Here is a 25,254-nt window from a genome sequence, read left to right on the forward strand (position 1 = left end):
TTTACAGAAAGTACTCCACTGATATACAGGGCCGGGGTGTATAGGTTACTTGTGTAAATACTGCCAACTAGGAAATAGACAGAACACTGTCTCAGGGAACTGGCAGCCAGGCTGGCTTTGCTGTACCTATATTCCACCTACTTTCCAGGGCTCTATAATCAACTCCATCAGCTCCAGGCCTTCCTATATTTTGGGTGCCCACTACAAAAATATTCCTTAAGACTGTCCTGTGCTCCAGGAAAATAAAAACTTAAAAAAAAAAAAAAACCCTGGATCTTTCATAATAGACAAATATGTCCTAAAACTCCTTCTTGGAGAAAAACTTCCGTCCTTTCTCAGTCCCTCAGAGATGTAAATCTTACCATGTCTTTGAAATTTAAACATCCAAGGAGTTAACTAAAACAAACCCCACATACATTTGAGACTAAAGAGAAAAAGGCAGCCCAGGGGGAGAAGAGTTTGTTTTTTTAAACACACTGCTATAAAAACTCCTTTACCCCAAATTTAGTCCATACCCTCCATAAGATTACCTAAAAAGGGCAAATGAAAAATTTTAAGTCTTCCTCAGAAATACTAGTAAAAAGTTTGGCCATCTAAACAGGTAACCTTAATTTATTCTATCTGCCAAATATACAATTTGCATTCAACTATTCTTTTATAAATTAGTGAGTTTTTGGGGCATGTTCAAGATGGCCAAATAGGAACAGCTCCAGCCTGCAGCTCCCAGTGTGAGTGACACATAAGATGGGTAATTTCTGCATTTTCAACTGAGGTAACGGGTTCATCTCACTGGGGAGTGCTGGACAATCAGTGCTGGTCAGCTGGTGCAGCTTGACCAGCAAGAGCTGAAGCAGGACAAGGCATCTCATCACCTGGGAAGCCCAAGGGGGAAGGGAATCCCTTTTCCTAGCCAAGGGAAACTGAGACACACAACACCTGGAAAATCGGGTAACTCCCACCCTAATACTGCCCTTTACCAAGGGTCTTAGTAAATGGCACACCAGGAGATTATATCTCACACCTGGCCAGGAGGGTCCACGCCCACGGAGCCTCCCTCATTGCTAGCACAGCAGTCTGAGATCTAACTGCAAGGCAGCAGCAAGGCTGGGGGAGGGGCACCCGCCATTGCTGAGGCTTAAGTGGGTAAACAAAGCCCTAGGGAAGCTCAAACTGGGTGAAGCCCACCCCAGGTCAAGGAGGCTGGCCTGCCTCTGTAGACTCCTCCTCTGGGGACAGGGCACAGCTAAACAAAAAGCAGCAGAAACCTCGGCAGAGGTAAATGCCCCTGTCTGATAGCTTTGAAGAGAACAGTGGATCTCCCAGCATGGAGGTTTGAGATCTGAGAACAGACAGACTGCCTGCTCAAGTGGGTTCCTGACCCCTGAGTAGCCTAACTGGGAGACATCCCCCACTAGGTGCAGACTGACACCTCACACCTCACATGGTGGGGTACATCCCTGAGACGAAGCTTCCAGAGCAACAATCAGACAGCAACACTTGCTGTTCAGCAATACTCTATCTTCTGCAGCCTCTGCTGCTGATACCCAGGCAAAGAGGGTCTGCAGTGGACCTCAAGCAAACTCTAACAGACCTATAGCTGAGGGTCCTGACTGTTAGAAGGAAAACTAACAAACAGAAAGGACACCCACACCAAAACCCCAGCAGTACGTCACCATCATCAAAGACAAAAGGCAGATAAAACCACAAAGATGGGGAAAAAGCAGTGCAGAAAAGCTGGAAATTCAAAACATCAGAGCGCATCTCCCCCTCCAAAGGAACGCAGCTCATCACCAGCAACGGAACAAAGCTGGACGGAGAATGACTTTGATGAGTTGAAAGAAGAAGGCTTCAGTCAATCAAACTTCTCAGAGCTAAAGTAGGAACTACATAACCAGCGCAAAGAAACTAAAAACCTTGAAAAAAGAATGAATGAAGAGATAACTAGAATAATCAATGCAGAGAAGACCTTAAAACACCTGATAGAGATGAAAACCATAACACGAGAATTACGTGACAAATGCACAAGCTTTAGTAACTGACTCGATCAACTGGAAGAAAGAGTATCAGTGATTGAAGATCAAATGAATGAAATGAAACAAGAAGATAAATGTGGAGAAAGAAGAGTAAAAAGAAATGAATAAAGTCTCCAAGAAGTATGGGATTATGTGAAAAGATCAAATCTATGTCTGATTGGTGTGCCTGAAAGTGACGGGGAAAATGGAACCAAGTTGGAAAACACTCTGCAGGATATCATCCAGGAGAACTTCCTCAACCTAGTAAGGCAGGCCAACATTCAAATTCAGGAAATACAGAGAACGCCACAAAGATACTCCTCCAGAAGAGCAACTGCAAGACACATAATTGTCAGATTCACCAAAGCTGAAGACACACATAGGCTCAAAATAAAGGCATGGAGGAAGATCTACCAAGCAAATGGAAAACAAAAAAAAAGAGCAGGGGTTGCAATTCTAGTCTCTGATAAAACAGACTTTAAACCATCAAAGATCAAAAGAGATGAAGAAGGCCATTACATAATGGGAAAGGGATCAATTCATCAAGAAGATCTAACTATCTTAAATATATATGCACCCAATAGAGGAGCACCCAGATTCATAAAGCAAGTCCTTAGAGACTTACAGAGACTTAGACACCCATACAATAATAATGGGAGACTTCAACACCTCACTGTCAACATTAGACAGATCAACTAGACAGAAAGTTAACAAGGATATAGAGGAATTGAACTCAACTCTGCACCAAGTGGACCTAATAGACATCTACAGAACTCTCCACCCCAAATCAACAGAATATACATTCTTCTCAGTACCACATGGCACTTATTCCAAAATTGACCACATAGTTGGAAGTAAAGCACTCCTCAGCAAATGTACAAGAACAGCAATTATAACAAACTGTCTCTCAGACCACAGTGAAATCAAACTAGAACTCAGGACTAAGAAACTCAATCAAAACCGCTCAACTACATGGAAACTGAACAACCTGCTCCTGAATGACTACTGGGTACATAACGAAATGAAGGCAGAAATAAAGATGTTCTTTGAAACCAATGAGAACAAACATACAACATACCAGAATCTCTGGGACACATTTAAAGCAGTGTGTAGAGGGAAATTTAGAGCACTAAATGCCCACAAGAGAAAGCAAGAAAGATCTAAAATTGACACACTAACATCACAATTAAAAGAACTGGAGAAGCAAGAGCAAACACATTCAGAAGTTAGCAGAAGGCAAGAAATAACTAAGATCAGAGCAGAACTGAAGGAGATAGAGACACAAAAAACCCTCCAAAAAAATCAATGAATCCAGGAGTTGGTTTTTTGAAAAGAGCAACAAAATTGATTGACTGCTAGCAAGACTAATAAAGAAGAAAAGAGAGAAGAATCAAACAGATGCAATAAAAAATGATAAAGGGGATATCACCACCGACCTCACAGAAATACAAACTACCATCAGAGAATACTATAAACACCTCTATGCAAATAAACTAGAAAATCTAGAAGAAACGGATAATTTCCTGGACACTTACACTCTCCCACGACTAAACCAGGAAGAAGCTGAATCCCTGAATAGCCCAATAGCAGGCTCTGAAAATGAGGCAATAATTAATAGCCTACCAACTAAAAAAAGTCCAGGACCAGATGGATTCACAGCCGAATTCTACCAGACGTACAAGGAAGAGCTGGCACCATTCCTTCTGAAACTATTCCAATCAATAGAAAAAGAGGGAATCCTCCCTAACTCATTTTATGAGGCCAACATCATCCTGATACCAAAGCCTGGCAGAGACACAACAAAAAAAGAGAATTTTAGACCAATATCCCTGACGAACGCCGATGCAAAAAATCCTCAATAAAATACTGGCAAACAGAATCCAGCAGCACATCAAAAAGCTTATCCACCATGATCAAGTGGGCTTCATCCCTGGGATGCAAGGCTGGTTCAACATACGCAAATCAATTAACGTAATCCAGCATATAAACAGAACCAATGACAAAAACCACATGATTATCTCAATACATGCAGAAAAGGCCTTTGACAAAATTCAACAGCCCTTCATGCTAAAAAAAAACTCTCAATAAATTCGGTATTGATGGAACGTATCTCAAAATAATAAGAGCTATTTATGACAAACCCACAGCCAATATCATACTGAATGGGCAAACACTGGAAACATTCCCTTTGAAAACTGGCACAAGATAGGGATGCCCTCTTTCACCACTCCTATTCAAAATAGTGTTGGAAGTTCTGGCTAGGGCAATCAGGCAAGAGAAAGAAATAAAAGGTATTCAGATAGGAAAAGAAGAAGTCAAATTGTCCCTGTTTGCAGATGACATGATTGTATATTTAGAAAACCCCATCATCTCAGTCCAAAATCTCCTTAAGCTGATAAGCAACTTCAGCAAAGTCTCAGGATACAAAATCAATGTGCAAAAATCACAAGCATTCTTATACACCAGTAACAGACAAACAGAGAGCCAAATCAGGAATGAACTTCCATTTGCAATAGCTTCAAAGAGAATAAAATACCTAGGAATCCAACTTACAAGGGATGTAAACGACCTCTTCAAGGAGAACTACAAACCACTGCTCAGTGAAATAAAAGAGAACACAAACAAATGGAAGAACATACCATGCTCATGGATAGGAAGAATCAATATCGTGAAAATGGCCACACTGCCCAAGGTATTTATAGATTCAATGCCATCCTCATCAAGCTACCAATGAGTTTCTTCACAGAATTGCAAAAACCACTTTAAAGTTCATATGGAACCAAAAAAGACCCCGCATTGCCAAGACAATCCTAAGTCAAAAGAACAAAGCTGGAGGCATCATGCTACCTGACTTCAAACTATCCTACAAGGCTACAGTTACCAAAACAGCATGGTACTGGTACCAAAACAGAGATATAGACCAATGGAACAGAACTGAGCCCTCAGAAATAATGCCACACATCTACAGCCATCTGATCTTTGATAAACCTGAGAAAAACAAGAAATGGGGAAAGGATTCCCTATTTAATAAATGGTGCTGGGAAAATTGACTAGCCATAAGTAGAAAGCTGAAACTGGATCCTTTCCTTACTCCTTATACGAAAATTAATTCAAGATGGATTAGAGACTTAAATGTTAGACCTAATACCATAAAAACCCTAGAAGAAAACCTAGGTAATATCATTCAGGACACAGGCATGGGCAAGTACTTCATGTCTAAAACACCAAAAGCAACGGCAACAAAAAACAAAATCGACAAATGGGATCTAATTAAACTAAAGAGCTTCTGCACAGCAAAAGAAACTACCATCAGAGTGAACAGGCAACCTACAGAATGGGGAGAAAATTTTTGCAATCTACTCATCTGACAAAGGGGTAATATCCAGAACCTACAAAGAACTCAAATTTACAAGAAAAAAACAACGCCATGAAAAAGTGGGTAAATGATATGAACAGACATTTCTCAAAAGAAGACATTCATACTGCCAACAGACACATGAAAAAATGCTCATCATCACTGGCCATCAGAGAAATGCAAATCAAAACCACAATGAGATACCATCTCACACCAGTTAGAATGGCCATCATTAAAAAGTCAGGAAACAACTCGTGCTGGAGAGGATGTAGAGAAATAGGAACACTTTTACACTGTTGGTGGGATTGTAAACTAGTTCAACCATTGTGGAAAACAGTATGGCGATTCCTCAAGGATCTAGAAATACCATTTGATCCAGCCATCCCATTACTGGGTATATACCCAAAGGATTATAAATCATGCTGCTATAAAGACACATGCACACGTATGTTTATTGCAGCACTATTCACAATAGCAAAGACTTGTAATCAACCCAAATGTCCATCAGTGACAGAGTGGATTAAGAAAATGTGGCACATATACACCATGGAATACTATGCAGCCATGAAAAAGGATGAGTTTGTGTCCTTTGCAGGGACATGGATGCAACTGGAAACCATCATTCTCAGCAAGCTATCACAAGAAGAGAAAACCAAATACCACATGTTCTCACTCATAGGTGGGAATTGAACACTTGGACACTTGGTGGGAGATCACTTGGACACAGGAAGGGGAGCATCATACAGCGAGTCCTATTGTGGGGAGGGGTGGGGGAAGGGATAGCATTAGGAGATATACCTAATGTAAATGATGTGTTAATGGGTGCAGCACACCAACATGGCACATGTATATATATGTAACAAACCTGCACGTTGTGCACATGTACCCTATAACTTAAAATAAAATTAAAAAAAAAAAAAAGAAAAAAGACAACCCTTTTCCTAGGTGAATTCATCTATGTCCTCGGCACCTGCCATCGCGAGTGGAATTGTGAAACCTACTTTAGATTGCATCCTCTTGACTAAGTGCCCTCGCACTAGGTACACGATTAAGGCAGTTAAATGATAATTGCAAAAGCAAATGGTCAGCAAGTGACAAGGAACTCATTATATGATACTCTGAGGGCTGCGTGGTTTGGGGAAGTGTGTATGCTAGAGAAATTTATTAAATTTCATTCTATATAAAAAAATTAGTGAGTTTTATATTATTGTGCCTGTGTCATGGCTAAAACTTTAAAATGAAATCTATATGATCTCTGCATTATGTTTATGTACATCTATGTGTGTGTGTGTGTGTATATATATATATGTATACATATTTTTTTCTGCCTCTGGATGGTACTGTCAAAAGTAATTCATAAAAGAGCACTATTTAATTGGCTTAAAGAAAAAGAAGCACTTACATAAATTAAGAATTCCAAAAACTCTCAGAAATATAGAAACTAACCCAAATGCTTTTCAAGTTCATGTGTCTCAGGTAAATCTGGTATATGATTAGTTTAACACTACTGACTTAATAAAAATAGGCATGCCTTCAGAGTTGTCAACAGTAAGTATAATGCAGACATACAACCCTTATGCTACCTGGGTTTACTAGTCAAATAAGTATCTCTGCTAGATATTTAAAATTAAAGACCTAGGAGTTCATTCCCAAATCAAACGTGCAAGTCGAAGTACAGTATCCATTATTCCATGTATGTTAAGCACAGCAGGAAAAGAAAAACATGTATTTAACTTTGCTGCTTGCCTAACATGCATGTGTTGTAAAAATAGTTAACAGGAAAATAAGATGACTAGCTGTTTAATGGCTCATGAATTTTCATGAGCAATCCAAGCATAATTGTTAATAACAAGTACATTAAGTAAATATTAGTGGGATAAAATTTATAGTCTTCAATAATGATTATGTTTTATGTTTGTAGAAAAAAATTAGTTGTCCAAATCTTTTTGGTATAACTTACATCCTTGGGGTTTTGCCAAGTTAAATAATAAATATTCATTGAATATCTAGATCATTTCCAAATATACTGAAACAGTAACTTATGTTTCATAGACTCATGTTGCTGAATGTAAGATTATCTACCTTGGCTTCTTAATTTTTACAGAGAAACAAATCACCTGTTCTTATTGTCACACACAAAAAAACTATAAAAATATGCTTCTAGAAATCATGAAATGATAATCTACAAAATGCTGGTATATGACAGGTCATAGCTGCTTTGTAGTTTTCATAAGAAATTAATGTTACTAAGGATTAAAAGTTCTAATATACATATATTTAAAACTACTAAAGATTAGGGAAACAACTTTGTATGCAAAATATACAAGGAAAATAATACATAGTTTTGGTAAGCAAAGTTATGAGGAATGAAGATGTGTTTTTGTTAAAGGAAAAAGAATAAATCTGTACTAAAGTAGAATGACAGACTGTTTCAGAATGAAAAAGGAGAATGAAGAACAAAAGAATGAATGAATATAGAAAGCTTGGAGAGGGAGAAAGTTAGAATGCGTGAACATCTTATGTGTCCAAGCAGAAGATAAACAGAATGTATTTATTATAAGGGTTTCAAAAACGAGCCTTAATGTCAGAAGTTCAGTGGACAAAACTAGAAACTGGTTTTCTCTTTTAAAACAACAAAGCTTTCTTGGAGCACTGGTTTGCTCTTGATAAGAGATTATAAAAGATTTTCTTTACCTTTAAGTTAATTTACGTAGAAAGCAAAGATTTTGTGTTTCAGTAAAATTAACTTCCTGTGTTTCCTATGGTCTCTATCAGTTCTTTGATGACTTAGGGAAACTGAATCTTCTCACTATGTGATTTTCTGTATTTGCCTTTAGAATCTACTTTGAATAACTAAGTATTGTTTCATAATGACCTGTGATCCTATTTAATCAAATGCTTTAAACTTTTTGAAATTTTTGACAAATTCCCCAAATCAAATTATATATTAAATTCTTTTGACCTCAAACTAGCTTTGGGATGTTCCAGAGGGCCCTGGAAAACCTCAAAAGGATCTGTTCTTTCTCCCAGATAAATTCAAAGGAATTAGGCTTATTTGACATGATAAATTGTATGGGAATCACTGACAAGACAATGTTTAAACTTCTTTGAGTTATTTTTGTATGGATATGTTATTAACAAATGTTCTAGAAGTTGTATACAATTTCTAAAAATCTGGTATGCCTTGGTATGATGTTATCAGTAATAATTCTAGTTAATATGTTAAAATGTTGTATTGTCACAAAAATAACCACATTTCCGTATCAAGTGCATTATAATGAACTCTCATCAGATGTTTAACCATGGCAAGTTTAAAGTCTTGTCATCCACAGAGAGTTAATTGTTTTACTCTGTTACTTTCCTAAGAGCTTTTGTAAGCAACTATAAATACAAAGTGTTTTATCTTCAGAAAGATTCATGGAAAGGACTCTGACAAGTATGGGTTTCTGATAACTTCAAGATTATACCATTTGGCTGGGTAATAATTTTTCAGAATTCTAATGAAAAGAATGATTGGTTCACAGAAGTGCTAACCCAACATCAAGCAGAACAATAATTAATTACATGGGACTACATAAACTGATGAAGAATTCTTTTTAGGGACTTTGTTTAAAACACTGCTGATTCTTTAATATTCTGTAAGAGAAGTTTTTCTCTTAAGCTATCCATAGCTTAAAGCAATTTGGTAAATTACACTTTTGTAAACAGAATTGAAATATTTATCTTTTTTTCCTCTCTCTCTCCAGAAACCATTAGTTGAGTATTCTTATTTTCATAGCTATGTAAGTATTTGCATAAGTTCAGTAAGAATCTGTTCTCTTTAACACAACTGGAAACATCAGTTACATTACCAAGGCTTTGACTGGAATATCACATTTCAGAATGTGCATCGAATCAGATATAATCAGACAGTTTCAAAAAATACATTCACTTTCTGACGCCAATAAAGTCCCTTGGAAAAAACTGGCTTGGTACCTTATATACACGGTTTCCGTACAGATGAGTAAGAAATGTCACTTCCTGGCAAGCCCAGGAGCCTCAGAATATTTGGGGGATCTCTAGAAAATAAAGGAATTTACCTGGATCTATCGGTATCGGAGGCAAAAATCTGAGGCAAGCCTTTGGCATGCATTCCTAGCCTGGAGAGGCTAATAAAGGGCCAATCTGAGAATCCTTATGACAAGCTCCAGCAAAACGGACTTATAAAAGAACCTATATGATTAATCACTATTCTTGCTGCACTTTTTATGCAAATAACCAAGCCAAGTTTAATGAGACTAGACTTACTTTTGCCAACAAATTGGTCTTACTGTGATTATCTCTGAGAGAAATCAGGGTGACTGCAGAGAGAAAAATACTGTGCTTCATTAGAAAACTGTAACACACCCTTGTAGATATCAGATTCTAGCCTTGTTCTTTATCTCTGGGGTTTTATTATTTACATGTAATCTAGTCTAGATCTCAGTCTATAATTCTTCAAACTAGTATTTCGAATTTTTCTCCTACCCTCCTGGCTTGGAATCACTAAAATATTTAACTGCCCTTTTCCTAAAATCCTAATAAGCTGAAGCTGAATAACTTGATATAAACTGCAGAAAATCACCACAACAGCTCATATAAGGACAATTTTCATGCCAATTGCTGCATGGGCCACACACATTATAACTAGATACTCAAACTGTAAAAATTGCTTTGAGACCAACATCTAGAACTCTTGACTAGCTGCTCTTAGGATTCAGAAATTAGTATATAGACTACTCCTACCATTAACTTTTTTCTTTTGTTTCCACAGAAATGCCTCTTATTAAATCACCATATAGAGGCCTAACTTTGATGACAGCACACCTGCAATATCTCCTGAAATGAGACACAACTGCTTAATTGAATTGACCTGTTCTCAGCACTAAGACAATGATTTGATATGGGACAATGTACTTAAATTTGTTCAGTTGCACTTGTTCCAATCGATGTTTTTCTCTTCCTTTGCCAATCTCTGATCTCACAATCTCTAACCCAAATCTCTTCAAAGCTACCAACTTGGAGAGTCCTAAGCCACCATTTTGAGTTACTTTGTGTTGCGGTTTCTCCCACATCGTGTGCTGCACGTGTTAATAAACTTATTTTTCTCTTATTAATCTGTCTTTTGTTATGGGGTCTGTCTCAACTAAAAACTCATGAGGGTTGAGGAAAAAATTATTTTTCCTCCCTGACAGTACTTAACACAGAAACGGCCTTCACTATTCAGTTGTCTCCTAAAGAAAACAAACAGAAAACCCAAACATCTCCCATCCCATTTTCCCCACTATCCACAAAATCTCAACAGCAAATAAAACGTAGACAACTTAATGACTTAATATCTGAACTTCACCTGGGGAAAGCAGATTTTACATAAGCATGCTACTAATATTTTCTTGACACGTGATACTTTCAGGTTATGTCTATTTGCACATTTAGGTAAAAAATTTATAAATATGAATATGATTGAAATGCCTAAGAAACTTATTTTAGCCCAATATTTTGGCTATTTCTTACCTCTTTCTGTAGAATTTCTTCTCGAACTTGAGAAACTACAAGAGACTCTTGTTTACTCTGCAGCTCATTAACTTGACTTTGGAAATGTCTTATAAGTACCTAGGAAATTGTTAGAAGTGCTGAGTTAATAAAGCTCCTCCTTGAACACTATCTGAAAAATATAAGAAAGCCAATTCACAAAAGGAAACTTATATACTGTTGGTGGGAATGTAAGTTAGTACAACTGCTATGGAAAAAAATTATAGAGATTTCTCAAAAAACTAAAACCAAAATTACTGTATTTTCCAGCAATCCCACTACTGGGTATCTATCCAAAGGAAAAGAAATTTGTATATCAAAGGGACACCTGGCACTTGCATGTTTATTGCAGCACTATTCACAATAGTAAAGATATGGAATCAACCTAAGTTCCCATCAACAGACGAAAAGAAATGTGGCATATATAGCCAATGGAATACAATTCAGCCTTAAATAAGAAGGAAATAATGTCATATGCAGCAAAATGGATGGAATTGAAGGTCATTATGTTAAGTAAGCTAGGCACAGAAAAATACTGCATGTTCTCACTCATATATGAGAGCTAAAAAAACTTGATCTCATGAACACAGAGAATAGAACAATAGATACCAGAGATGGGAGTGGGGGGTTGGGAAGGATGAAGAGAGGTTGGTTATGGGTACAAACATACAGTTAGATAGATGAAATAAGTTCTAATGTTTAATAGCAGACCAGAGTGACTATACTTAGCAACAATATTATGTGTATTTCAAGGTAACTAGAAGAGAGGGTTTGAAGTGATACCAAGACACAAAAACAAATGCTCAAGGTGACAGAAATCCCAGTTACCCTGACTTCATTATTACACATTCTTTGCATGTAGCAAACATTTACATGTATCCCACAAATATCTAAATCATTATATATCAACAAAAGGAGGGAAAATAAATATGAACATTTTTCATGACTAGAAAAAGTCCTTTTAAAATAAAGCTCTATAAAGTCTACACATTTGGAAAAAGGTAGACAACACTATCTTTATACTCTGTAGTTAAGTGTGATAGTTTTTATTTAAGAACTATTGATTAAATATAACACAAACCTCATAATATCTGTGAAATAATGTCAGTCTCATATTTTTAGGTAAACTGAAATACATGTACAGATACTTTAAGAAACTAGGAGAAATTGGGAAAAATTTATCTCTAATGCTGTACTTTTAATGATCAGACTATGCTGACTTCTCTTTAACTCAATTTTACAATATTACATTTATAATTCTGGGAAAATAACATTTATGGCACTACGGCATCATAATACTACCTTTCCCACCTCTCCCAGACTATTCCTTACTACAAAATCACTTGATAGAATGCTTACAGTTACCTTCTGACACCCTATTCCTATGGAGGATAAGGCCAGAGAGGTTCTCTGTAAGGATGTATGGATTGTTACTTTCGAAAGGCACTTTAAGTATTTTTCATTAACGTAGTCAAACAGTCCTTTTTTCCCTCAGCGATCTGAAGTTCAGTTACAGACTTCATTACATTTTGCCCCTAAATACTTCAAATGTCACTCTGGGAGGCCAAAGTGGGCGGATCACTTGAGGTCAGAAGTTTGAGACCACCCTGGCCAACATGGTGAAACCCCATCTCTACCAAAAATATAAAAATTAGCCAGGCATAGTGGTGCGCACCTCTAATCCCAGCTACTTGGAAGGCTGAGGCAGGAGAATCACTTGAACCTGGGAGGCAGAGGTTGCAGTGAGCTAAGAGAGCCTGGGTGACAGAAAGAGACTGTCTCAAACAAAACCTTCAAATGCTTCAACATACATCTCTTTAGAATAAGGGCATTTCTCACAAAACCATAACATTTTATATCTAAGAAAATTTATAGTAATTTCTTAGTATCAATAGCCAGTCCATATTCAAACTTCCCCAATTGAGGAATTTATTTTTAATTAAGATGGTATTAAATAATTATACTTGGTGAGATAATTCTTTCTTGATGTTTTTCTCCCTGAGCTTCCTTCTTAAAATGGAAGCCTACAGACAAGATGAACACAATAAACATTCATATATTTTTCAATTTGATAACCCAAAAGGGGCTGATTTGCCACCTTTTCATTTTCTTTTTCTTGGATATACCATTTGAAAGTAGACTGTAGATAAAAGTCCTATTTTAATGATATTTTTATAAGCGACAAACAGTATAGAAGACAGGCCACAGGGTAATGCTCATAGGTATTTTAAGTAGATATACCTATTATTCAAAAAGAAACACACATTTATTTAAGGAAATGCTGATGAGTTGGCAGCATTCCCTTTAATAATTCTTAGAAGACTATGCTCCATCAGACCGAGAGCTGTGTATCTCTCTGTTCATTATTTTATTCCAGTGCCTGATTGTCTATTGACCTGAATCATTTGTTCAATAAATAAAAGATCATGGGGCAGGAAGAATGCCTAAGGATAACTGTCAGCTGGGACTTAAGAGACTCAGTTCAACATCCAAGCTGAAGTACTACGGTCCTAATCATTTTAGACCTATACCTCACCACCTGTGACAACAAATTTAGAGAAAGACTTATTTGAGAAGTATAGGGACAAAACTGTAAAAAACATTTATATGGTATAGTTTTAAAGCAGAAAAATTAAATACATAGTATTATCTTCTTTAAAAAAATTAAATATATAATATTTTCTTCTTTAAAAAAGAAATCAGGCCAATAATAGTTTACTGTTTCTATCACCAAGCTGAAAAAGTTAAAACATTTCCAAATAAAACAATGTTAACTTTAATCTCATTAAAGTCAAAACAAATTTATTCAAGTCAAAAGATAAAATAGATTTGTCATCTACCTCTTGAGTTGCTATTTTACGATTTAGTTCAGTTACTTTGGAAGAAGAATTTTCTACTGCATTTTGGCAAAGGAGTTTCTCTATTTCTCTCTGATGAGATGCTTTGAGGGATGCAATGTATGCTACAGTATCTTCCTTGACCCTACAGAGCAAATGAAAGAAAACCACACATAAAAGCGACTCTTCAACCTCTAATTCAGACTTAGCACAAAAACAGTATAAGAAATCTGGAAATTAAGAAAAGGGAAAATGGGCACCAATATTAACCGCACTGTGTTAGGTGCTTTATACATTACTGCCTATGAGTTCTTAGGACTAATCCACGAGCTATTATTTACTGAATTTTATAAGGGCAAATAGTGATATATCTCCACTTTATCCCCAACCTGAGGCTATACCTTCTGAGGGAATCTAGGGTTCCAAAATAACTGTCTGAATTTAAAGCAAAGCACTTGACATTTGATCTTTTAAGATAAACTCAGATTTCTTGCCCAGATGCGTCACTGGAAAATCACAGCTGTTGCCTTTAGAATCTTCAATGCCTTGTAGGCAGCATTAACCAATTTTCAATCCATGCATGAGACTCCAGGGCTAGTTGCATGTTGTGAGAATGAGACAATCTTTATGGTAATTCTCAGGACATATTACGCTTGTAATATGCAATTAAGTAATTTGGACTGTAAGTGTGAGAGACTATTCATTTGTCTCCGTGATAAAATTTATTCAGAGGCAGTTCAGTAAATGGTTAAAATTATAAATAAAGATTTGATATACTTTCTACAGATAAACATTTTCTCTCTTATTGGAAAGACTTTGAAAAATAACAGGATTTAACTTAAAGCATGTATTCTAGTAAACTGCTATATTAATATGGTGCTTCCCAACTATAGACAAATTTAACCATTGCTTATTTCACCATATGAATATTTAGTGTGATTAGGGTCCTAGGAAAAGAATAAAAACCCAAATTAAAGCACATATAACTGAATGATAGTAAAAAGTCTAAATATGTGACTAGAGAAGTTTATTCTTCACTTCTCAGGCCCAGAATTATCTAAGAAACAGACTGACAATATTAACAAATTTTATATGATGTACAGGAAAATTCATAGGAAAACCTGAATTTTAAATTCTTTCCTGGAAAGAATGTGGTTCTTTTTAAATAGTTTCATGCTACTATCATAATATTCAGGACTTAAGAAACAAGGTTTCCATTTGGTAGCAATATGACTGCCATATGGTAACAACATGACTCACTCACTGCCATGGCTGCCAGTCAATAAGCATTTGTTGGGTGTTTCCCATGCTTCTTCTGCTCCTACAGCACATTGCTGTGGGGATGCAAAGAAGCATAATCTTACACCAGTTCTCAAGGAACTACAAGGCTGGGTATGATTAATCCTTTCTTGGTACATATTAGTAAGTTTTGTAGGAGTTGGGGGTAGGAGAAGGCAATTTCCTGGGAAGTTCCATGAAATGTTATGTGAAGTAGTACTTATAACAAGAATGCGCAAAAGGCATGAGGAAATGTGACAGATTAGGTAAGTACAGCAGTATTAGAATAGTGATGAGACATGAGATGCCAGGCAGAGAAATTTAGTCTTGATATTTAAGGAAGTTGGGAGTCACTGGAGAGCAGAGTGACCCAGGTGTATGAGTATTTAAAGAATATTAATGATTTTTAAGCAAGATGACTGGGGAAGGTTAAAAAAAAAAGGAAGATTGGAGTGGGAAAATTGTATAATGGCAGCACTGGTTTATTAAAGTAAGGAAGAATGGAAAATGGGAAACATTTATACCCAAGGAATAACAGAGATAAAGCTGGCCTGGTAATTAAAATAAATATAGACAGGGAAGGGGAGCTTGGGAAGGGGAACTAATTTACAGTTAAAAAAAGGAAACTTGAGGTATTGGTGATTCCAAGAGAAGCAATCCAATAAATAGTTCCAGGTTTCACACCTGAACTCAGCAAAGAGAACAAACTTTAAAAGCAAATCTAGAAGTCATGGTTCATAGAAACCATAAGAATGGGTAAGTTTAGCAATGGAGAAAGAACAGAGAATAAACAGAAAACCAAGAGCTGAATGCTGGTAGAAAGCCAGATTTTTGGGGCTGGAGAAGGAAGAAGGGTCAGAATTCAGTAAAAGAAACAGAAAAGGAGTTTTGGTCAGAGCTGCCAAGTCATGGAGGTTAAGGGAGGAAGCCATTTCAGGAGAAGTAGTGTGGTCAACATTGTTGAAGAAAATGAGGATGGAGAAAATGCCACTGGACTGGGAAAGGTCATTATTGAGACCAGGTTTAAAAGGGGTGATGATGAAAGCCATATTTAAGAGGAAGTGAGATAGAAATAAAAGAAAAGACTACTTGTGAAAAAACGGGTACTGAAAGACAGGATTGGAACTTGATCAGGTGAAAAAAAGATCTGAGGATGTCAAAAGACTCAGAGGAAGAGACAGTGGATAGCAAATGGAAATTGTGAGAAGGAAATGGATGAGTATAAAGTTCCTTAAGGTATGAATGGATGTGATCACAAGGTCAATTTGAAAAGTTATTTTTGAAAAGAGGACCTTTTCCTTTTAGACTGTCAACTAGCTTTAACAATAACTGTTTTCTGAAAGCAATCTGCCTATAGCAATAATGAACTGACATTCCTTTGCTAGAAGAGCCCAGTGAATCAGCTTATTAATACCATATGGGTACATGCCAAAAGGCAAGACTGGCGAGCCCAAGGACACAATTTGGGTTGACACAGAGGTTCAGGTACATCAGAATTTGGGCCACCAGCAGGTAGAAGACCCTATCCTGAAACAGATACATGCTCAGTAATGTAATATAATTTATTAATATTCACTTATGAATTCAGTTCAGGGTCAAACTAATTATCTGAAGGAAACATATCTTATAGTTTTTCAATTTTTATCTTTTTATTTTTACAAATATTTATAATTTAACATTTTACCTTCTCATGGAGTCTTCAAATTGATTGATTGCTGCTTCAGATTTCACCTTCAGCTCATTCTTCTCTGAAATTAATCCCTCTAGTTCATTTTTTAATCTGCAGTTTTCTTGTAAAACTTCTGAAACATGGGAATCAGTGAAAGTATGTGGTTGGTAAAGCTTGCTGTCCAGGATTCCAGAGAAGGAGTCAGTATTCCCTTTACTTGAGTGCAAAACATCTTTCTTTGCCCTTTTGGCAGACATTTCCTCTCTGCCCTTACAGTTCTGATTTGATAGCATCATTCTTCTTTCTTTCTGAAGCCTCTCCACAGTTTTTGAAAGGTCTTGTATTTCTCTCTTTTTTGCAGCCAGTTCTTCATTGAGTCTTACTAATTTAGCTTTAGCATGAGCCTGTTCCACCTGGAATTCTATAGACTGAAAATCTTTATCATCTTTATCATTTTTCTTGACATCTAATTCAGCATTCTGATGTTTAAGAATGTCTATTTTGGCTTCAAGGTTTCTTACAGTGATCTGATGAGCTTCCTTAATGTCATCAAGTTCCTTCTCTAGTGCTTTAATTCTGGGAGAGTCATGTTGATTCAATTTGCAGGCAAGTAGCTGCTCCTGCTGCTCTAGTCTTTGTTCATACTGAATCTGAAGGAAAGAATCCATGTAATGCCAAATACCTGTTAAACGTTTCATTGGTTGCTGAAGCCCTGCACACTACTGGGTTCTACCTAATCCTTTATTCAGGTACTCATTATACATTCTGATGTCTACAATTCTGTTTCTTGAGTGAGTCAAATATATTGAAGTACTATTCTTTCAGGGTATAACATTATGTATTCTTGACATATGTCATGTAATTTAATAATTGATATGTTGCTTCATAAATATTAACTTACCTATGTTCTTACACACTGCAAAATTTATTTTAAACCTCACAACAAAACCTATTATTATGCAGTCTTTTCCACGCAAACTGTCAGCACACTGTTTGAGGATGAACAGTAAAACAACTGGGGACACTGAAGTCTTTGGGAAACAGCACATTTTCAACTTTCTAACATCAATTTATTAATTTCATAGAAAGTAAAATGGCCTGGAATTTGTATATTGGAGCTTTAATATTTTGTTTAGTGTTCAGCAAATGAAATAAATAATTTCTCCTATGGAGGGAGGCACCAGCAGTGTTTGCTCATTCATTCAATGGATATTTACTGAGCTATGGCCTTATGCCAGGCAATACGCAGGTTCTAGCAACAAAAGACTCAGTTCTTATTTTCAAATAGCTCACAGCTTGGTGAGGAGAGCAACATGGCAGCAGCTACAACATCCCATAAGTGCAATAATGGGCCTGTGAACATAGTGCAGTGAGTGCAGAGGAGGCGAGACTGCCCTAAGTGTCTGGAGGCTTGACAGAAGGTGGGAAGACTACATAGAGACAGCACATTTATGCTCGGTCTTGAGAGATGAATGTTAATTTGGGGTTAGGTGGAGTCAGGGATGTTTTGGAAGTAGGAAGAGCATATGCAAAGCTGGTCGAATGCTTGGTATATACAGGGAATCAGAAATGAAAGGGGGAAGAGGCAAGTAGTGAGCAAAGGCAGGAGTGGGATGGGGCAGGCGGCTGCAAAAAGAAACAGAGTGTTTAGATTTAGATACATAAAAGTGGAGTAGGGGGTTGGAGTTTATACCTGAGAGTCTTTATTTGGTTGGCGGAACACTAATAATAATTAAAATCATTGTTTGCTAGACTCCACGCTGGTAATTGATACCAGCATGTTATCAGGGATCTGTATCTCTATATCTATCTATTTATATCTATCTATCTATCTATCTATCTATCTATCTATCTATCCATCCATCCATCCAACCATCCATCTATCTATCCATCCATCCATCTATCTATCTAAGTATAAAAGAGGGTGGAATGGAAGAAACCCAAATTACCAGGCCACTGTATTATTACCCGGTTATCAACCTTCTACTGTTTCTAGAATCTAATGTTCTTTCATTTGTTGCTTTTCTCAGGATATAAATCTGTGGAGAATTGAGATGAACTTCCTAGAAAATCTCAGCTCCCTCATCTGCAAAATAGTGTTAACAATATCTACTCCTCACAGGTGTTTGGAAGGATTATGCAAGATGAACAGAGATATTTATGAAAGTATCTAGCATGGATTCCTGACAGAAACCATGTGCTCAACAAATTTTTAAAAATAATCTATAACTGTTATTGGTCTACAAAATTTTTTTTTAAAGTAAATTAAATATGTCCTGTTTCATACTTGGTCTGTTCTAGCAATGGTATTTTCTGATTCATTCCTGTTTCACAAAATAATGGAAAACTCAGAAAGTAAGACATTTCTGGAAGATGCTCCCCTACCTGCTGTTCCTAAAGTGCATACTTCTGTCTTATTCCCTTACCCTTCTCTAGATAAATTTCAGTGAAAATATTTTCAAACATAGTAATTTCTTTTTTCCTTTTGTACTGAATACGTATCAGGTGTGTTTTATTCTGCTTTTTCATGACTTAATTTCTACCAATTCTAATATTGAGAGAGTTGATGTAAAGATTATCTTGTGCTTGATTATTGTCAGAAATAAAAAGAAAAGTTGCTGAAAGAGGACATCAAAATAGGATGGACTTGGTTTCTTTTGCACCTATTGATACCAGTGGTAAAGGTTTCATGGGAAAGAATGTTTACAGCTATTTGTTAAAGTGAGATCCTAAGAAATGCCAGCCCCCATTGTCCATCTCTGACCTTTATTTATCTCTGAGGCTACTTAGCACTTACCTTCATTTTCTGAAACTGTTGTTCCATGGTACGAAGGCTTTTCTTTGCTTCTTCATCTTTGCCCTCCAGATCAGCTTCTAGCTTTTTTATCCTTTTCTCCATAAATTCTACTGTATTTTTATCCACTGTATCACCAGCTGCTGATGCAGCCAATATTAAAGCAGGTAAAGAATTGGGATATCTTCTCTTCAGAATCCCTTCCATTTCCTTAACCTATTAAGACATATTTTCCACCAAAAAACTCTTAGATTTAATAAATGAATTCAGTAAAGTTTCAGGACACAATCTACAGAAATCAGTAGCATTTCTACATATCAATAACAATCTCGCTGAGGACCAAGTCAAGAACTACCTAGGAATACATTTAACCAAGAAGGTGAAGGATGTGTACCAGGAGAACTACAAAACACTGATAAAGAAAACCGTGACACAAACAAATGGAAAAACATCCCACGTGCATAGACTGGAAGGATGAGTATAGTTAAAAAGACCATACTACCTAAAGCTATCTACAAATTCAATTCAATTCCTATCAAATTACCAAAGTCATTTTTTACAGAATTAGAAAAACCAACCCTATAATTCATATGGAACCAAAAAAGATGCCAAATAGCCAAAGCAGTCCTAAGCAAAAAGAACAAAGGTAGAGGTATCACATTACCTGACTTCAAATTGTACTAAAGGCTATAGCAGCCAAAACAGCATGGTACTGATAAAAATAGACACATAGATCAATGTAACAGAATAGAGAACCCAGAAATTAAGCCACATGCCTACAATCAACTGATCTTGGACAAAGGCAACAAAAATATACACTAGGGAAAGGACACCCTATTCAATAAACGGTGCTGGGAAAAGTGGACTGTCATGTGCAAAAGAATGAAACTGAACTCATACCTCTCATCTTATACAAAAATAAACTCAAGATGCATTAAAGATGTAAGACCTGAAACTATAAAAATCCTAGAAAAATTTCTAAGAAAAACTCTTCTGAACACTGGCCCAGGAAAGGATTTATGACCAAGTCCCCAAAAGCAAATGCAACAAAACCAAAAATAAACAAATGGGACTTAAACAATCCCATTAAAAAGTGGGCAAAGGACATGAACACACATTTTTCAGAAGACATACAAGTGGCCAAAAAATATGAAAAAATGCTCAACATCACTAATCACCAAATAAATGCAAATTAAAACCACAATGAGGTACCATCTTACACCAGTCATAAGGGTTATTAGAAAGTTATTACAAAGACACATGCAACGTATGTTTATTGCGGCACTATTCACAATAGCAAAGACTTGGAATCAACCCAAATGTCCATCTGTGACAGACTGGATTAAGAAAATGTGGCACATATACACCATGGAATACTATGCAGCCATCAAAAAGGATGTTTGCGTCCTTTGTAGGGACATGGATGCAGCTGGAAACCATCATTCTTAGCAAACTATCACAAGAAGAGAAAACCAAACACCTCATGTTCTCACTCATAGGTGGGAACTGAACAATGAGATCACTTGGACTCGGGAAGGGGAACATCACACACTGGGGCCTATCATGGGGAGGGGGGAGGAGGGAGGGATTGCACTGGGGAGTTATACATGATATAAATGATGAATTGATGGGTGCTGACGAGTTGATGGGTGCAGCACACCAACATGGCATAAGTATACATATGTAACAAACCTGCACGTTATGCACATGTACCCTAGAACTTAAAGTACAATAAAAAAAAAAAAAAAAAAAATAAGAATAATAATAAAAAAAAAGAAAATGTGGCACATATACACCATGGAATACTATGCAGCCATAAAAAAGGATGAGTTCGTGTCCTTTGTAGGGACATGGATGCAGCTGGAAGCCATCATTCTCAGCAAACTATCGCAAGAACAGAAAACCAAACACCGCATGTTCTCACTCATAGGTGGGAACTGAACAATGAGAACACCTGGACACAGGAAGGGGAACATCACACGCCAGGGCCTATTGTGGGGAGGGTGGAGGGGGGAGCGATAGCATTAGGAGATATACCTAATGTAAATGACGAGGTAATGGGTGCAGCACACCAACATGGCACATGTATACATATGTAACAAACCTGCACCTTGTGCACATGTACCCTAGAACTTAAGGTATTATAATAATAATAATAAAAAAGAATATTGCTCCATAATTATTCTGACTATATTGTGATATACCTTGATTAAAAAATATGTATTAAAGTTTAAAACATCAGGATAGAAATGCTCATGGAAACTAAATAAACATGATCTGAAATGTACATGCAGCAATCCAACTACATAGAAAATTATTTTAGAAAAATGTAAGATGATGAACTAATGTTTAATAAAAGCATTAATAAAAAATTTTATAAAGTGGTGTATCTCTGACCAATATGGATCAATTCTACATAATTTCTCTTAAAATAAGTCATCTAACAAAGAAGTAGCTCCTTTGGTGTTTTCTCTCTCCCACTTCTGGATGGTTTCTTAGATTGGCTAATCTAAATCTTTAGCACTAAAGAAAATCCAAGCAATGCCAGACTATACTCATTTCAGAATATTTCTAGTTCTTTTTTTAAAATTAATTATTTATTTACTTTTCTTTCTTTTTTGAGATGGAGTCTCGCTCCATCACCCAGGCTGAGGTACAGTGGTACGATCTTGGCTTATTGCAACTTATATCTCCCAGGTTCAAGCAATTATCTTGCCTCAACCTCCCAAGTAGCTAGGATTACAGGTGTGTGTCACCATGCCCAGCTAAAACCACGCCTGGCTAATTTTTCTAGTTTTTAGTAGAGAGGGCGTTTCACCACGTTGGCCAGCCTGGTCTTGAACTCCTGGCTTCAAGCGATTCTCCCACCTCAGCTTCCAAAGTGCTGGGATTACAGGCGTGAGCCACTGCGCCTGGCCAGATATTTCTAGTTCTTCATACCATGTTCGGCTGATCCTTTCTTGACCCTGATCCAATCTACTCAGTCATACCTTTTAATATAAAAACAGGTATTGTAAAAGTAATAAAGTTAATTCTTTGCTTAGTTTTCCTTCTTCTCATAAAACTGGGATAATATTCAGCCCAGTAATGACCTCACAGTTTTGGATTTATGATGTAATAATACCTATATGTTTAAGTACAATGACTTGACTACAGAATCGTGCTCCCTTATGAACAAGGCTGGCAATTCATATTTTGTTTTAAAATATTTAGTTATGAATATAAATGCTATATTACAGTGTTTTAAAAACAGAAGGAAAAAAATAATCCTACCTTCTAAAACAAATACTTAAATAAAAAAATCTTTATTTTAGTAAGCTTCACTTTATGACTAAAGGTCTTCCACATTGACCACAAAATTAGTATTTCTAAGTTTGAACAGTAAGAAAGGGCTCAAGATAATGGTCAGCTCTTTGGGAAGCTGAATGTTTTGTTTATAGGCTGTTTTGTAACATTTCCCAAGCATTACCAGCATGTTCCCAACTCAGGGATCTCCCTCCTATACTCCTCTCTCAGCTGTCTATGGTCAGGAACAGAAATCCTAACTCTATATCCAGAGTTTCAAAATTCTACTTCCTTCTTCCTAGATGTCTAATAGAGCTACGGTACCAAACTAGCTTTTATCAGCAGGTCTACCATCTTACAAATGAGGCACATTAGTCTAAAAATTCTGTAATTATAAAGCTGTAGGTACATAAAATGATGTTATTACTTTTACTAATGTAAATACTTTAAAACAAAAATTTCCAGGTCAACTCCATCTCGTGGGAACTCCTGAAACAAAAGAGAAAACCAAAATGCACTATACATAAAATATGCTCATGGAAATTTACCCTGAATACATACTTGTCGCTCCAGATCCTGAATTTTTTTGGCATCTGCTGCTTTATCTTTTAAGCGTATCTTCTGCTGAATAGATGGATTCCCAGATTCAGCTTTCAGTTTCTTAATCTGTCAATAAATAAATAACATGCTAAGAAGCATATTTAAATGTAACAGAAAAGTTCCGGGGGTGGGGAGAAGCATAATATTAGGTACTCATTCATTTATTAATTCCTCAGTAAAATTTGGGGAATTAATGCCTCAAATTCCTTGAGCTCCTCCCAAGTTCCAGGTACTTCCTAGATCTGGCAGGAGATATGGATGGCAAATGAGAGAAACTATGTCCCTGCTCCCAAGATGCTTATGCTCTAGTAGAGGGAGAGAGTTGATAAGCTAATAAATAAAGTAAATCAAAGGGAAAATGAAATAACTTCAGAGTGGTAAGGGCCAAGAAGAAAATAAAACAGAGTGAAGGGATAGGAACAAAGAACCAGAAGTTGAGAGATTGGCAGCTACGTTAGGAAAGAGAGTCAGGAAACATCTTTTCTAGAGAGTAGATATTTGAGCCAACAGGAACAAGGAGGAGGAGTGAGACACAGAAAGAACTCAGGCCAAAGTATTTCAGGCCAAGAAAACAAGTGGAACGAGTCCAGCATGTTCAAGAACCAGAGGAGCTCTGATGTGGCTGGAGAAGAGTCACTCAGGGGAGTGTGGTATCCGATGACACTGAAGAGGCAGGCAGGGTTTGGACCCCATGGGGGCCTGACGGTTGTGATTAGGAGCTTATATTTATTCTCAGTCTAATTTAAAATAGACTATATATCTAAAAGCAAACCAGCAATCTTAATTAATAGTTCAGAGTAATGATGCAATGACTAAAGGTTACATAGAACTGATATTACAGATAACAGGATTCATCTAGAGAAGAAATACATTCTGAAATGATCCATTACCTCAAGTCTGAGTTTCTCAATTTCCTCATTTGCTTCTCTAAGCCGAAGTGCATCTTTATCCAGAAGTTCCTGATTTTCAGCATACCACTGTAATCTTTTTTGCAGACGACTGATTTCTTGTTTATGTGTTTCTTCTAAAATTTTTATTTCATATAATTTTTCACCTATAAGATAAAAAAACTCAATAACCTGCTTGTTGTTCTCCAAAATATGGAAATAAACTAAATTAAAAGATTTTAAACGAAATGCCCATCTAATGACAGCATTATGAAAAAATAAGAAGCATAAAACAACTGATATATACAACATAGTGTCTAGCTTAATCTATTAGTCAAAAGAAATAAGAGACTGTGTTTATAATCCAAATCGTTAACCTTACAGCAAAGTTGTCTATGTAGAAATTTTTGATAAATTATTTTCCACTGACCTTTTTAAAATTATAAAAGTAAAGTTGTTTCCATGGGAAAATAAATGTTGGATTTAAGAAATAATAAAAATGAAGAACGTCTATAATTATACTAAAAAGTAACAGGACAAACATTCAGGAGTGCTTATTACCATTTATTATGTTATTTACTACAACAAACTTTTACAATGGATAACACTATTATTGTTATTACTCTGTATTTTACAGATAAGGGAAGCAAATGTCATTTTCTTACAAACAGATCAGAATGGATTTCTCTGCACATATCTTACACTGAAGTTCATAATAATGCAGAGGAAAGATCCTATCTTTTGCAAACAAGGGCTCCTCTGATCTAACTTTCTATCCCTGTGTTCTGCCACTCTAAGTTATGGAATATACTTGTGCAGCCTCTCTCCATCCCTTCACTTTCAAATTTTACTACCCGTCAAGGCCCAGCTCAAATGCCACTCTGCCCCAAAACCCTCATTTGGTATCCCAATTCCTATCATGTTTGCTTGTAATTTTTTCTTACATTATGCATATTCTTATCTTATTCCCCTTGGTTTTCGTAGTAG

The 25,254-nt window shown here is 36.4% G+C and overlaps 1 protein-coding gene across 4 annotated transcripts in view; it reads right to left on the bottom strand.

The window, feature by feature from the left end:
• The window catches only part of CEP162 (centrosomal protein 162), a 102,939-nt gene that overhangs the window by 17,981 nt on the left and 59,704 nt on the right, over positions 1–25,254 (bottom strand). For all 4 annotated transcript variants that reach the window (XM_033234506.1, XM_033234504.1, XM_033234505.1 and 1 more), the window contains 6 exons: positions 24,271–24,434; positions 23,342–23,446; positions 19,499–19,711; positions 16,717–17,351; positions 13,758–13,899; positions 10,900–10,998 (listed from right to left, as the gene is read on the bottom strand). In XM_033234506.1, coding sequence (XP_033090397.1) covers positions 10,900–10,998; positions 13,758–13,899; positions 16,717–17,351; positions 19,499–19,711; positions 23,342–23,446; positions 24,271–24,434 — 1,358 coding nt within the window. The remainder of the gene's footprint in view (positions 1–10,899; positions 10,999–13,757; positions 13,900–16,716; positions 17,352–19,498; positions 19,712–23,341; positions 23,447–24,270; positions 24,435–25,254) is intronic.

The sequence above is a fragment of the Trachypithecus francoisi genome, unplaced genomic scaffold (genome assembly GCF_009764315.1).
Source record: "Trachypithecus francoisi isolate TF-2019V2 unplaced genomic scaffold, Tfra_2.0 Lachesis_group15, whole genome shotgun sequence".
In the NCBI taxonomy this organism is placed as follows: Eukaryota; Metazoa; Chordata; class Mammalia; order Primates; family Cercopithecidae; genus Trachypithecus; species Trachypithecus francoisi.